Source organism: Caretta caretta, chromosome 2 (genome assembly GCF_965140235.1).
Source record: "Caretta caretta isolate rCarCar2 chromosome 2, rCarCar1.hap1, whole genome shotgun sequence".
NCBI lineage: Eukaryota > Metazoa > Chordata > Testudines > Cheloniidae > Caretta > Caretta caretta.
Genome location: NC_134207.1, coordinates 113,583,500 through 113,596,521, shown reverse-complemented (window position 1 = coordinate 113,596,521; position 13,022 = coordinate 113,583,500). Strand labels below are relative to the sequence as shown.

The 13,022-nt window shown below is 45.5% G+C and overlaps 1 protein-coding gene across 10 annotated transcripts in view; it reads left to right on the top strand.

Annotated features, from left to right (window-relative positions):
* PHACTR1 (phosphatase and actin regulator 1) overlaps positions 1-13,022 on the top strand; it is a 447,348-nt gene that overhangs the window by 410,161 nt on the left and 24,165 nt on the right. For all 10 annotated transcript variants that reach the window (XM_048839855.2, XM_048839854.2, XM_048839850.2 and 7 more), the window contains 2 exons: positions 1,421-1,476; positions 8,227-8,288. In XM_048839855.2, the coding sequence (XP_048695812.1) occupies positions 1,421-1,476; positions 8,227-8,288 (118 nt within the window). The remainder of the gene's footprint in view (positions 1-1,420; positions 1,477-8,226; positions 8,289-13,022) is intronic.

Below are 13,022 nucleotides of genomic sequence, written 5' to 3'. Positions count from 1 at the left end.
TCTACTGCATTAAGGTCACTTTTTGCTGCTGCAGTGGTGTAAATGAATCATAAAACCAGCATATTTGGCCATGGGATTATACCCCCTGCATATGGGAATCTTCACAGAGCTGAGTGGTGGTACCTCTGGCATATTCCCCACTAAGCATCTGGCATAGGGTGTATGCCTAGAGGAAGTCCCAGCACTGCTGTGAATCCCAGCTGCTGTAACAACTCCTTGAGGCCACAGGGAATGAGCACAATGAAGAGCAGTCCCCAGGCTGCTGTAATTTATGCCTGGGTACCAGATTGGCACACAGTAGCTCCGGGATCAATGGAGTGCAAAGATGATTTGAAGATACTGCTGCACTCCCCTCCTGTGATGTGCTGTGCAGTCTTTGGCTGCAGCTGCGGATGGGGGGCCAGTTTGTTCTGAGAAGCCTGAAATCATTTCCTGACCTTTGTCAGACAGTAGCCCTGAGCCTACATCGTATCAGGCGGCCTCAGCTTCCATTTATTTAAATGAGAGTCATCAATTTCCCTGATGTAAATGACTGCATTGTGTGTGGAAGGTACTCAGCACAGGATCAGGCCCCAAGGTCATGTTTTGGATGGTGATTAATGTTCTGTTACTGCTCCCATTGGAAGCAGTGACAAGACTCCCATTGACTTCAGTGGATGTAAGAGCAGTCACAACAAATGTTAATTTCTGAGGTCATCTTGCTGGTTTTCTTTGTTTTTCTAATACCCCTTTCCGCTGCGCTCTCTTGCTTTCCAGTCGGAGTTTTCTGATTGCTTCTGTTTGCAGTCCCCATTTTGTAATTAGATCTTATTTGTTGTGACTGTATTACATACAGGTTGACTGCCAAGTGATTTCAATTCATGTTCATTTGTAATTAGTACATTTAATAAAGCTGTCCAAGGAGGGAGTGAGAATGGAGGAGGAGGAGAAGAGCTGCTATTGTTCTGCAGTCTGCGAAGCCTAACCATGCCTCCTTGTTTCTGTGGACTGGCTTTGTGTTCAAACTCTGATTGGACGAGCTGGGTACAGTCGGGAGGCTCACACACAGCAGACTGGAGGGCAGGGAGGGAGGGAGCTAGAACTAAACTTGTCATATTTGTGGAAGTCAGGAAACAGTCATGAAAGGAAGGAAATTAAGTGAAGAAATCTGCACAGCCTACCTTTTAGCAGGCTTGCCCAGGGTGGGAGTGGGAAGGTCACATGTCTAACATGACACAACACATTTTGGTTTTTGTGGGTTGGAAATAGAAGAGCAAAGTATACGCCATAATATCACGCAGTGTGTGGACATACTGTGTAGATAATGGAGCAATGTCATTGTCCCACTCTCTGCCTTTTGCACCGCAAAGTCGCTCTTATACACATTGAACTAAGGAGGATGTGATATGGTCCAAAAACTGATCCTGGATTTTTTTCGCAGACGACTGAGCCAGAGGCCCACTGCTGAGGAACTGGAGCAGAGGAACATTCTGAAACGTAAGCATTTGTACCATTCGGAATTGAACTTGGTAGCTGCTCAATGTCTTTTATAAAGCACCAAATCAAGTCTGTAGCTATATCACAAATAAGTAATAATATATATAAGAGCTATGATTGGGTGGGAATGACTGTAAAAAAGACATTCAGTAAGATAACCAATATAAGCAGTCTGAGAAGAAAATTCAAACTGAGGGTCATCTTCCAAAGTTCTCACACAGGCAAACCTCCCATGGAAATCCAGTAAAGACTTCAGGATTTAGCCCACAGTTTCTAAATTCTAATCTGTATTGATCCTTTAAACAAACAAACCTATGGGGAGTTGCAACATCCCTAAAGTAATTAATGATATTTTAAAGCCACAAAAAACACCCAGACAGCCTGATCCTGTTCCAGTTTACCACTGATTTCAAGGAGAGGAAGATGGAATCTGAAACAAGTTGTTCTGGTGAACGAATCAGATATTGAAAAAGTATGGCAGTTATTTTTTATCAAAGTAAAACGATTTTAAATATAAAAAAGATAAAGCTGTTTGTTTGAAGGTAACTAGCAAGAAAGCAGAGAACAGCAGGAATACAATTTTCACTGACACTCTTGCTTGGGTGATGTATCCTGCATCCTTTCTGGAGCATGGAACTAGAGTATTTTTAAAAAGTTACAAGAAAAAAATATTGTAAAATAATGCATTTAAATTCCTTAGTGTGTCTTTAGATAGGATCCCATTGTTAAACATTGTATATTCATTGTTGTTTTTTAATTTCTACATTGAACAGAATCCTAGAGGCATGTAATGGGTGATTAGCTCTCTAGAAATTAGTAAAATTAATTGATTAAATACCATGAAATCAAATTTCTAACATATTTTAGTGGTGTAGTTAGGGAATAAAATGTGCTGGCACTGCAGTGATTGGTTTTCTGTAAATATGGCACATGAATAGACAAATAGCTATAGATCTAGAGCAGGGATGGGCAAACTTTTTTTGGCCGAGGGCCATATCTGGGTGGAGAAATTGTATGCAGGGCCAGGGCAGGGGGTTAGAGTGCAGGAGGGAGTGCGGGGTGTGGGAGGGGATGCGGTGTGCAGGAACGGGCTCAGGGAAAGGGACTGGGGCAGAGGAGCAGTGCGGGGTGTAGGAGGGGGCTTAGGGAAATGGGTTGGGGTGCAGGAGGGGTGCGGAATGCAGGAGGGAGCTCAGGGAAGGGGTGCAGGAGGGGTGCAGACTGCGGGAGGAGTTCAGGGCAGGGGGTTGGGGTTCAGGAGGGGTGCGGCAGGGGCTCAGGGCCAGGGGCTGGGGTGCAGGAAGGGTGCGGGGTGCAGCAGGGGGCTCAGGGCAGGGGGTTGGGTTACAGGAGGGGTGTGGGGTGCGACAGGGGGCTCAGGGCAAGGGGTTGGGGTGTAGGAGGGGTATAAGGTGCAGGCAAGGAGTTGGGGGCGGGGTGCAGGAGGGGTTCAGGCTCCGGCCCGGCACTGCTTACCTAAAGTGGCTCCGGGGTGGCAGCAGCATGCACCAGGGCCGTGGCAGCAGCATGCACCAGGGCCAGGGCAGGCTCCCTGCCTGCCTGCCCTAGCCCCAGGCCTGCACAGCCCCTGGGGGATGAGAGGGACACAGGACTCTGCGCGCTGCCCTTCCCACGCCTCCAGGTACCTCCCCCGAAGCTCCCATTGGCTGCAGTTCCCCGTTCCCGGCCAATGGAAGCTGCGGGGGGCGGTGCCTGGAGGCAAGGGCAACGCATGGAGCCCTCTGCCCCTGCGCCCCCCCAGGCTGCAGGGACGTGGTGCCGGCCGCTTCTGAGAATGGCGTGGGCCCTGTGGCACCACGGGGGGCAATCCCGCCTGCCAGATCTAAAGCCCTGATGCGCCAGATCCGGCCCGCGGGCAGTAGTTTGCCCACCGCTGATCTAGAGAGAAGATTAGATTAGCTATCAGAGCCAATTTAAGCAGATATGGGGTCATCATTCACTTATGAGTGTGTCATCTCCTACTATATTCTCTAAACTTCTATGTCATGTCATGTCAGGTGGAGGGAGTCAGTCTCCTGGGGAAAATGACTGGAAAAAGAGGCGAAGTGTCCAGAACCTAGGGTAACCAGACAGCAAATGTGAAAAATCGGGACAAGGTGTGGGGGGTAATAGGAGCCTATATAAGAAAAAGACCCAAAAATCGGACTGTCCCTATAAAATCGGGACATCTGGTCACCCTACCAGAACCAGATTCTCCAGAGAGCTCATATTATCACCCCAGAATTCCCAGTCAGCATGAACCATCTGATACCACACATCTCCTGGCACTGGAGCATGACCAGTAACCACCACACTGGTACTGGTGCGGTAGGAGTCGGGGGGTCAGGCTGCAGCTTTGGCAGCATTGTCTGAACCATAGACTTAATGGCCAACATTTAAAAACCTAGGTATCTAAAGATAGGCTGTTACAGGTAAAATTTTAAAAAGTGCCCAAGTCATTTAGGAACCTAAATCTCAGTGGGACTCATCCCCCTGAGTCATTTAGGGATTTTTTTTAAAATGGGACTTAGGCTCCTAAGTGACTTAAGTGCATTTGAAACTATTATCCTAAATCTAGAACTACATTTCGACACCTAAATAAAACATAGATCTGCCATAGAACTCCATATGTCTTGGTAAATGAAAAATTTCCTAAATACTTGGGGGGAAATTGTTACATAATAATTGTATTTATAAATCACCTCACACCTTTGCTGAAGCACCTGCGTGATGAACAAATTATTGAAATATTATGTAATGAAAACATCAAATATTAAAAATCCAAACTAAGGAGCATCAGATACCAGTATGGTCAGCATTACAAGACAGCATCGTTCACTCCCCCTTGAATAGTTCAGTGACGCAATTTAAATAAATATATAAGAACATAGATAGATGGACAGATAGATGATGTGAAACAAGAAAATTAAGTCCAAAGTTCTTATCCCAAACAAGTGAAACTATTTTTATTAGCCCAATTTACAATACAGTAAATGAACACGTGGTGTTTTTCAAAGTTAAGTAAGTTGGTTTTCCTCTGTGGTTAGAGCTGAAATTTCCTTGATACACTTGTCACGGTTGACATCACTGTGTTCTTATATCAAATGCAATTGTGTCAGTTTCCGTTCCAGGGGGGAAAACAAAAGGAGGCAAAATTTATTGACTCATCCAGTCTTTGCTCATGCAAACATCACCTGTCCATTTCCTAGCCCCACTATGACGGAATGAATAAGATAGTCTTGCTGATCTAATTCCGAAAGCACAGGTACTCATAGCATAAAACCCACGGCCACAGACGGCACTAGTAAACTTATGGTTGTCTGAGAAGAGAAGCTGAGGGCCTCCCATGAAAAGCCACATGCCCTCAACTCCCATTGACTTAAATAAGAGTCACGGGCAGGAAGCAGCTTGGGTGAGGAACACAGCACCCTGTAGTTTTGTGAGCTGGATAAGTGTGAAGGCTGAACTGATGCTCACCCATGCGGAGGGTCCTTCTATGGCATGGGTGAGACGCATTAGTTTATGAGGAAACTTGCATGGTGACTGTATCTGTGATGAATACAGGACTTCAGCTTTTAAGGATGCCAGGCTGGCACCTTCAATGAGCATGAATTCCCTGTAAAAAGGCAATGAGATTGGATCTGATGGGTCTGACACGATTTCAGTCAAAATGTCACACTGGCACTGACATCAGACCTGAAAATTCCAGTTCTTCTCACATAAAGAGGCTAGAGAGAAAGAGAAAATCTCCTGACCACTTAAAACAAAACACACAAAGCAACAGTTTTGTAAGCTCTGTAGATCTAAAAGGACTTCATCAATTTTAGCCATGTTTTAAAATAAAGAAATCACTTTCTGGCTTCAGACAAGGACAATTGCCAATGACCAGCTTTCACTTGGTAAAGGTTTCACCCTACCCAGTTGTCTCTACAGCTTGGTAACTGGGCTAAAGGAAACAAGGAGACAGGAAAAATAGTGCAGTTGTTAAGAAGCCTCATTTCTGCCCTTTCAGACACTTATTTGTAGCCTTCCAGCCAATTTGTTCTATTCTGAGCCCTGTTAGAAGCTGTTTACCTCTCCCAGTTCACAGCCTGATCCTTCAAAGATTTACTCAATGGCACTGTTTCTGTTAGTAAACTGTTGACAAGATCAGCTCCTTAGATTTTGTGTGGAACAATAAATCAGTCTGACTGGAGACTGATTGGAGGGAGAAACTATGCAGGAAACTTAAAAAAAAAAACGAAGAAAAAGAGCAACAATTGAGCAATACATGTATTCGAAATAGTATAGAAAAGGTGCTTGGGGTCTGTCCCCTGCTGTCTCCTTATCCTTCTGCTATTGCATGAAATTCCTTCCTCCAGAAAATTTTATTTTAAAAGTATTACTGGAAATCTGCCATTTGAAATTAAAGAGCCCTATTATAATAGGAGACGATCATGCACAACATGTATTGAATTGCTGCATTTTTCGTGGGAAATCCTGGTCCCACTGAAGTTGGTGGAAATTTTGCAACTGACTTCACTGGGGCCAGGATTTCTCCTGTACTGGTTAGAGCCTCAGACTGGGAATCAGGAGACCCGGTTTCTAATCCTAGCTCTGCCTCCAATTTGCTCTGTGATCGTGGACAAGTCAAATAGTTTCTCTGCGCCGTACGGCTGGTCTATGCCCACTTTGAACACCAGTTTAACTGCATCGTTTTAAATAAACTCCAGGTGTGGACACTTTTAGATTAGTTTGAGTGCCTTAAATTGGCTTAACTTAATTCAGTTGGTAACTGAAAGTTTTAAGAATACCCACAGTAGGGATTTGCCCGGATTGAGCGACATTGGTTCCAGCACCAGTTCAGTTAAATCAGTGCTCCAACTGTGTGTAGAACAGCCCTTAGTTTCCCTTTCTCTAAAACAGGGGTAATATTTACCCACAATTGCAAAATACTTTGAGATCCTTGGATGAAAGGCACTGTATACAATAGACTGTATGTGTAAAGTAACAGTATATTATTATTAATTCTTGACTCATTGAAGGTGCTCAGCCTTAAGAGTCCGCTCCAACAGCTCAGTAATGAACATTTTGTTGTGGCTTATTGCTTAGTTACCTAAGCTATCTGTGTATTATGATTGTGCCTAGACAATGGCGTAAGCTTTTCAAACAGAGTGTAAATAAGGATATGGTCTCACTGCAGAATTAACTTGGGTTAACTCCTCAGTGAAGACAAGCGCTAACTGACTTAGGAGCCTACATCCCATTGTTTAAATTCCTACATCTCACTGACTTTCAGTGAGATTTAGACTTGTAAGTGCCTAAGTCACTTTTGAAAATGTGACTTTTAAGAGCTTTGGAAAGTTTTGCCCTGAGCCTATTTTTTAAGTTTAGGGATCAGTGGGGCTTGTGAAAGTTTAATAGAGCTGGCAGTGCTAGATATTACTTTCCTGAGCCTTTGTGACACAGGCTTGTCTTGGTAAGAAATTGCCACGTGGCCTATTTGGTTTTAGTTTGTAAAGCGTGTTGTCCCCAGTGTTGGCTGTTGCTATGCAAGGCCTGTGCTATGCAAGGCCTGTATCAGAAGGCCCTTCTCACCACTCTGTTAGACAATAGCTCAGATAATGGCAGGCTATTCTGTGTGCTGTGCCTGGGACTTTACCCAGTACCCCTATTGTGAGTTTCATTTCCAGACCCTCCACTGAGTAGCTGTGGACAAATTATTCTGTGGCCAGGGAAAAAATATTTCTGCTTTCTCCCGAACTCCTGCCCTCTCAGCCTGTTCTTCTCAGAGGCTAGCTGTAATATCACTGTCCACCGCTAGGCCACCAGAATGCAGACAGTGGTTTCTGAAGCACTGGCTGTATGCTTGGTAATGCTAGAAAGTGAAACACACAAAGAAGTAAAATTCATAGTGATACTGAGGCAGAAGATGTGGATATTTCATGAGGCACAGAAGGAAGTGCAGTAGCAAGTGGGTAGGGAAGTTTGCTGTTCCCAGAAGCACTTTCTCTGCATCTGTCAAGCCATGAAACATAAGTAGGGCCCTACCAAATTCACGGTCATGAAAAACACGCTATAGACTGTGAAATTCTGGTTTTCCCCATGAAATCTGGTCTTTTGTGTGCTTTTACCCTATATTATACAGATTTCATGGGGGAGACCAGTATTTCTCAAGTTGGGGGTCCTGACCCAAAAAGGAGCGGCAGGGGGGTCACAAGGTTATTTTAAGGGGGTCACAGTATTGCCAGCCTTACTTCTGCACTGCCTGCAGAGCTAAGCGGTTGGAGAGCGGTGGCTGCTAGCCAGGCACCCAGCCAGCAGCAGTGCAAAAGTAAGGGTGGCAATACCATACCATGTCATCCTTACTTCCACGCTGCTGGCGGTGGTGACTCTGCCTGCAGAGCTGGGATCCCGGCCAGCAGCTGCCGCTCTCCAGCTGCCCAGCTCTGATGGCAGTGCCACCAGCAGCAGCAGCATCAAAAGGTAGCAATACTGCAACCCCCCGCTACAATAACCTTGTGACACACACACACACAACTCCTTTTTGGGTCAGGACCGCTACAATTATAAAACCGTGACATTTCAGATTTAAAAAGCTGAAACCATGAAATTTACGATTTTTAAAATTCTATGACTGTGAAATTGACCAAAATGGGCCCTGAATTTGGAGGGCCCTAACCATAAGTATACTGATGTAGAGTCTTATTTGTTGCATACTGTGCATTTTGATCATGCCAACTGTCTAGAATCATGTAAATCTTTTTCTAGCTCGGAATGAGCAAGAGGAGCAGGAGGAAAAACGGGAGATAAAGAGAAGATTAACACGCAAGGTGAGAGGCAACTTTTATACTGTTGTCGTCCAGCTGGAACTTTCTACTGACTGCATAATTCTTTGCCTTTTTCTTTTCCAGAGCACCCTTTTTAAAAAGAGAACTTGAAACATTATTGAACGAAATCTTAAACAACTGTCTATGCATTTTAAGGGTGAAAACCCAGGGGAAAGAGAGAAGCATCTCTGGGGACTTCCAGGGCAATTATTAGAAATAATGGAATGAAAATAAGCAAAGGAGAATTTAGGCTCAAGAGCAGGAAAGCATTTCTTAGGCATAACAAGGAAGAGTAAAAGGCTTAGCATTGGTCTAATGCTGTTTCCATTGAAGTCAGTGGCTCCCAACGATTTCTATAGGAGCAGCGTTAAGGCAATGCTGAGTGCTTTTGAAAATCCTACTCAAGACGCATTATACCGGGGAATGGACTTTTAATGGAAGAGAACTATTGCCTGAGACATTTAAAACTAGATGGGAACAAAGCAGTAGAGATCGTGTGCAATGCAGGAAAGGGAACAATCCTGTCTTGGCAAAAGAGGATGGACTAGATGACCTAATAGGTCTTTTCCATCTATGATTCTTCTACTCTTAAGGGTAAACAGTAGTAATTTTATATATACTTGGTGAGCTGGTGTGAATCTTCATCAGAGCAGTGGTGGGCAACCTGCAGCCCTCCCCCACTTCCCACAGCTCCCATTGGCCACTGGGAGCTGTGGGCGGACGTGCCTGCGGACAGTCAATGCAAACAAACTGTCACGGCTCGCCAGCGGATTACCCTGACGTGCCGCTGGTTGCCCACCACTGTCATGGAGCCATTGATTTCAGCGGCACTATACTCATTTATATTCGTTCAGGACCTTGCCTGTTCTTTTTAAATAAAGTTTGTTTTGCAGTTTGTATCAATATTTCCCATATGAGGAGAGAGATGGAAGAAGCACCACTGTGAACTCATACCGTTATATAGTTCTCTTGTCCAAACAATTTTATAAACACCAAGAAGTTGAATAGACAGTAGTAAAATATATAAATAATAAAACTGAGAAAGGGCTATAAACAGGATATTTGTTGCAATGTGAAAAAAAAAGTTTTAATTCCAGGCTAATTTTTGGGTCAGTTTGTCTTCTGTCCAACCTTGGCTTCTTTCACCCTTAGAAATAATGGCCCAGAGTCTCAGTCTGCGTAAATCAACATAGTTCTATCTTGTCAATGGAGGTATGCCAATTTACAGATGAGGATCTGGCCCACTGAGCTACAATGTTTTAAAAAAAAAATCCTGACAACAAGGCTAAGTACACTTTCACTGCCATCCTGCTATACCGATGTTTGAGGAAAAGAATCAATTCACATTGCACCTACTTCAAGGCAAAGCTTGTGTTAATCTCTGCACAGAAATGGCAAATATCATTTTGCAAGTCTTTCATTCTTGTTGTATTTAGACTGGCAAACATGTACAGGAATCCAGTCCAAATGGTAGTGCTATTTGCTAAACAGACCTGCAAGATAGAAATATTACACACACACACACACATAATTGCCAAAGAATCTGGCTTTCATACACCAACTTGCCCTGTCACTGTACAGTTCCCCGCCACACATCCGCCCTTCAGGAAATGCAGAAGGCAAGAGCAGCTACTTGCATTGAAGAGGTCACGGCTACAAGGACTAAAGTGTTCTGTCTACTGCATTGTTCTCAAACCTTTTTATGCCCAAGATCATTTTTTGAATTTAAGGACAACCCAGGATCTACACTGCCCCTTCCCCGAGTCCCTGCCCCTTCCCCAAAGTCCCGCCCCATTCACTCCACCCCCCCCACTCACTCTCACCAGGCTGGGATAGGGGTTTGGGAGGGGGTGCGGGCTCTGGGCTGGAGCTGAGGGGTTCGCAGTGTGGGAGGGGGCTCTGGGCTGAGCCTGGGGTAGGGGGTTGGGGTGCAGGAGGGGATACGGGGTGCTGGCTCTGGGAGGGGGCTCAGGGCTGGGGCTTGGGATGCAGCCTCCCACCAGCCAGCACTTACCTCTGGCAGCTCCTGGTCAGCGGTGCAGCATGGCTGCTACTAGGGCAGTCTCCCTGCCTACCCCGGCCCCACGCTCCTCCCGGAAGGGGCCAATGTGCCCCTGAGGATCCTGGGTAGGGACAGGTGGCATGTGGCTCCGCACGCTGCCCCTCTCTGCAAGCACCACCCCCGCAGTTTCCATTGGCCGCAGCTTTCCGTTCCTGTTCCAACGGCGGCAGTGCTTGCAAGCAGGAGCAGCGTGTGGAGGGAGACCCCTTCGCCCCCTGCCCCCGGGGATGCGCTGGCTGCTTCCGGGAGCGCCATGGGGCTGGGACAGGAAGGGAGCCTTTCTTAGTGGCAGCCCCGCTGTGCCACCGGAGATCGTGATCGACTGGGAGATCCTCTAGGATCGACCGTCGATCGCGATCGACCAGTTGGTGACCACTGGTCTACTGTATAACTGCAACTGTACCTGTGAGCCTGAAGGTTTCAGTTACTTGACAGGCAGTTCCTGTTTGCACTTGCAAACAATAGCAACAGTTGAGCCTGGTACTGCACACCCTCCGTTCCTATTAAACTAGGTTCTTTGACGCTCATATCTAGACAAATTCCTTTTGGCCCTTTTTGGACTTTTGCTAAATAAGGATCTGATCTCATGAGCTCTACACATACTATAATCACACTGAATTTCAGTGGGAGCCTTGTGCATGGAAAGCTCCTGGGATCAAGCCCTAAGTGGATACATGGCTTAGGTTGTTTATCTGTTTTCAATTTGTAAACTAATTGTTCTAGTGACAGCTTCTAATTGTCTGTAATTATACAGAAAGAACCATGGTACTTCACTAATATTGGATTTTCCTGTGATCTACAAATGTACTGTGTCCCTGTAGAGAACAAATGCTCAGAAATCACTAGAGAGAAGGAATGAATAAAGTTTGAAAGTTTACAAATAACAATTAGGAATGCCAAGTACCTGGTGAATTTCAGAAAGATTCCAATTATTCCCCAAGCTCTCACTTTCATGAATATGGCCCAGATATGTCTCTGCATCTTGAGTACCATGGCAGGTTCTCTCTGCCCAGCTGTACTGGAGTCTAATTAGCAAGGAATGTTAAACCTGAGATCGTGGACACAGCTAACTGGTCTTTCCAAATGTTTAGTCCACTATACCTGCCTGTTTCCGGGTGGTATTTAATGCACACGCACACACACACAGCAAATTCAAAGTGAAGAAATATATGCAGAGCTGTATTCAAGTAGCATTGTATGTCTAACAACAACAGGGAAAGACGCTTCTGTAGTTTCCATTCTAAAGTCTCTTAACTGTAAGAACATTAAACAACACAAATTGTTACCCATCTGGTTTTGTGAGACCATCCTGTTTTCAGTGGAACAGTTCCTCTTTGGTGTCCAGGGGCACCTCCAGAAATTCTTCACGTGAACCACGCTCACACTGCAATGGCTGGACACTTATCCCAGGGGGCTGAGCCCGGTTCCTGGCTCTGGGCATTGCAAATTGGCATACAGGGTCACAATCACCCTCAGGTTTGCCCAGCAGCCATTCCATCCAGGAGCCACTGAGCCAAACCTGCATGGCGTTGTGACCTCACATGCCAGGTTGCAACACCATTTGATTTGGGGGCCCCCCTCTTAAATGGGAGGCCGAAGACAAACTGCCCCTTCCCCCCCCCATACCTCTGGGCAAACCTGCTGCCCAACTGGTACCCCTGCCAGTGCTATGCACTGTGCATAATATGTGTGTGGCTGCGAGCACCACTGACAGTGTCCTTGAAAATCTTCAGGGCTGGCCTTTTGAAACAGCATGATGATGATATATTGAAATATGACGCACTATAAGGACAAGAGATTTTACCCCGTGGGCAAACTGTTAAAGGTTACGTTTTTAATACAGACATCCAAATGGAGACTACTTCTCAGCACAGAAAGGATTGGAAAGGAGCCGTTGATGATTTCACAAGCTTCATTACACAGAAATTCTCAGTGCTATTCAAAGAGCAACTTAGATTTACTGTAAATCTAAAACCTGAAATAAATCTCTCACAGACCTAGATCCAGATCAGGGACAGAGTAACGCATTCCTAAGGAGTGTGTGGAAGTCCTTAAGAATGGATCAATGGTCTGAGGGCACTGTAGATGGATCAAAAACTTTAGAATAAGCGAAGCACTGGAGAGACAGGGAGAGAGAGTGTGTCAGCAGGAAGCATCAAGGAGTTTTAGGATGGTGAGGGAAGAGAGCAGAGGCTGCAGATGAACATCACAGGGGTTGTTGGGGAGTCTGTACAGATTGTTTGTGCCTCCTCCTTTCCTATGGCAACTTAAAATGCAACAGTTGTTTCCTGTATGGCTCAAATGCTGATAGCCTAACCCACAGAAAGTTCAGTTTGGTTTTGTAAACTGGTTTTTTGCCTGTGTTGTCCTGGCAGACTAATTCCAGCTTGTGGATTTCACTATATACATACATCTCTATCTAGTTATTTACATAGCGCTCATCACTGTGCAGGCTTTCTTGGCCCTGGAGAGTGTGAATACATTGCCCAGCTGTCATGCCTCAGCCTTCCCTGCAGCGTCTTACTGAAAATGGGGCCAAAACTACATGTTCTTCGTCAGGTGGCCTCTGCACATTCCCACTCTTGGAATGAACTGACAGTGCATCTTGAACGAGCAGAATCTTCTGTAAGCAGTGCCCATTGGGGAGCACTCTCCTGGCCCCCACTCCTCCCCTT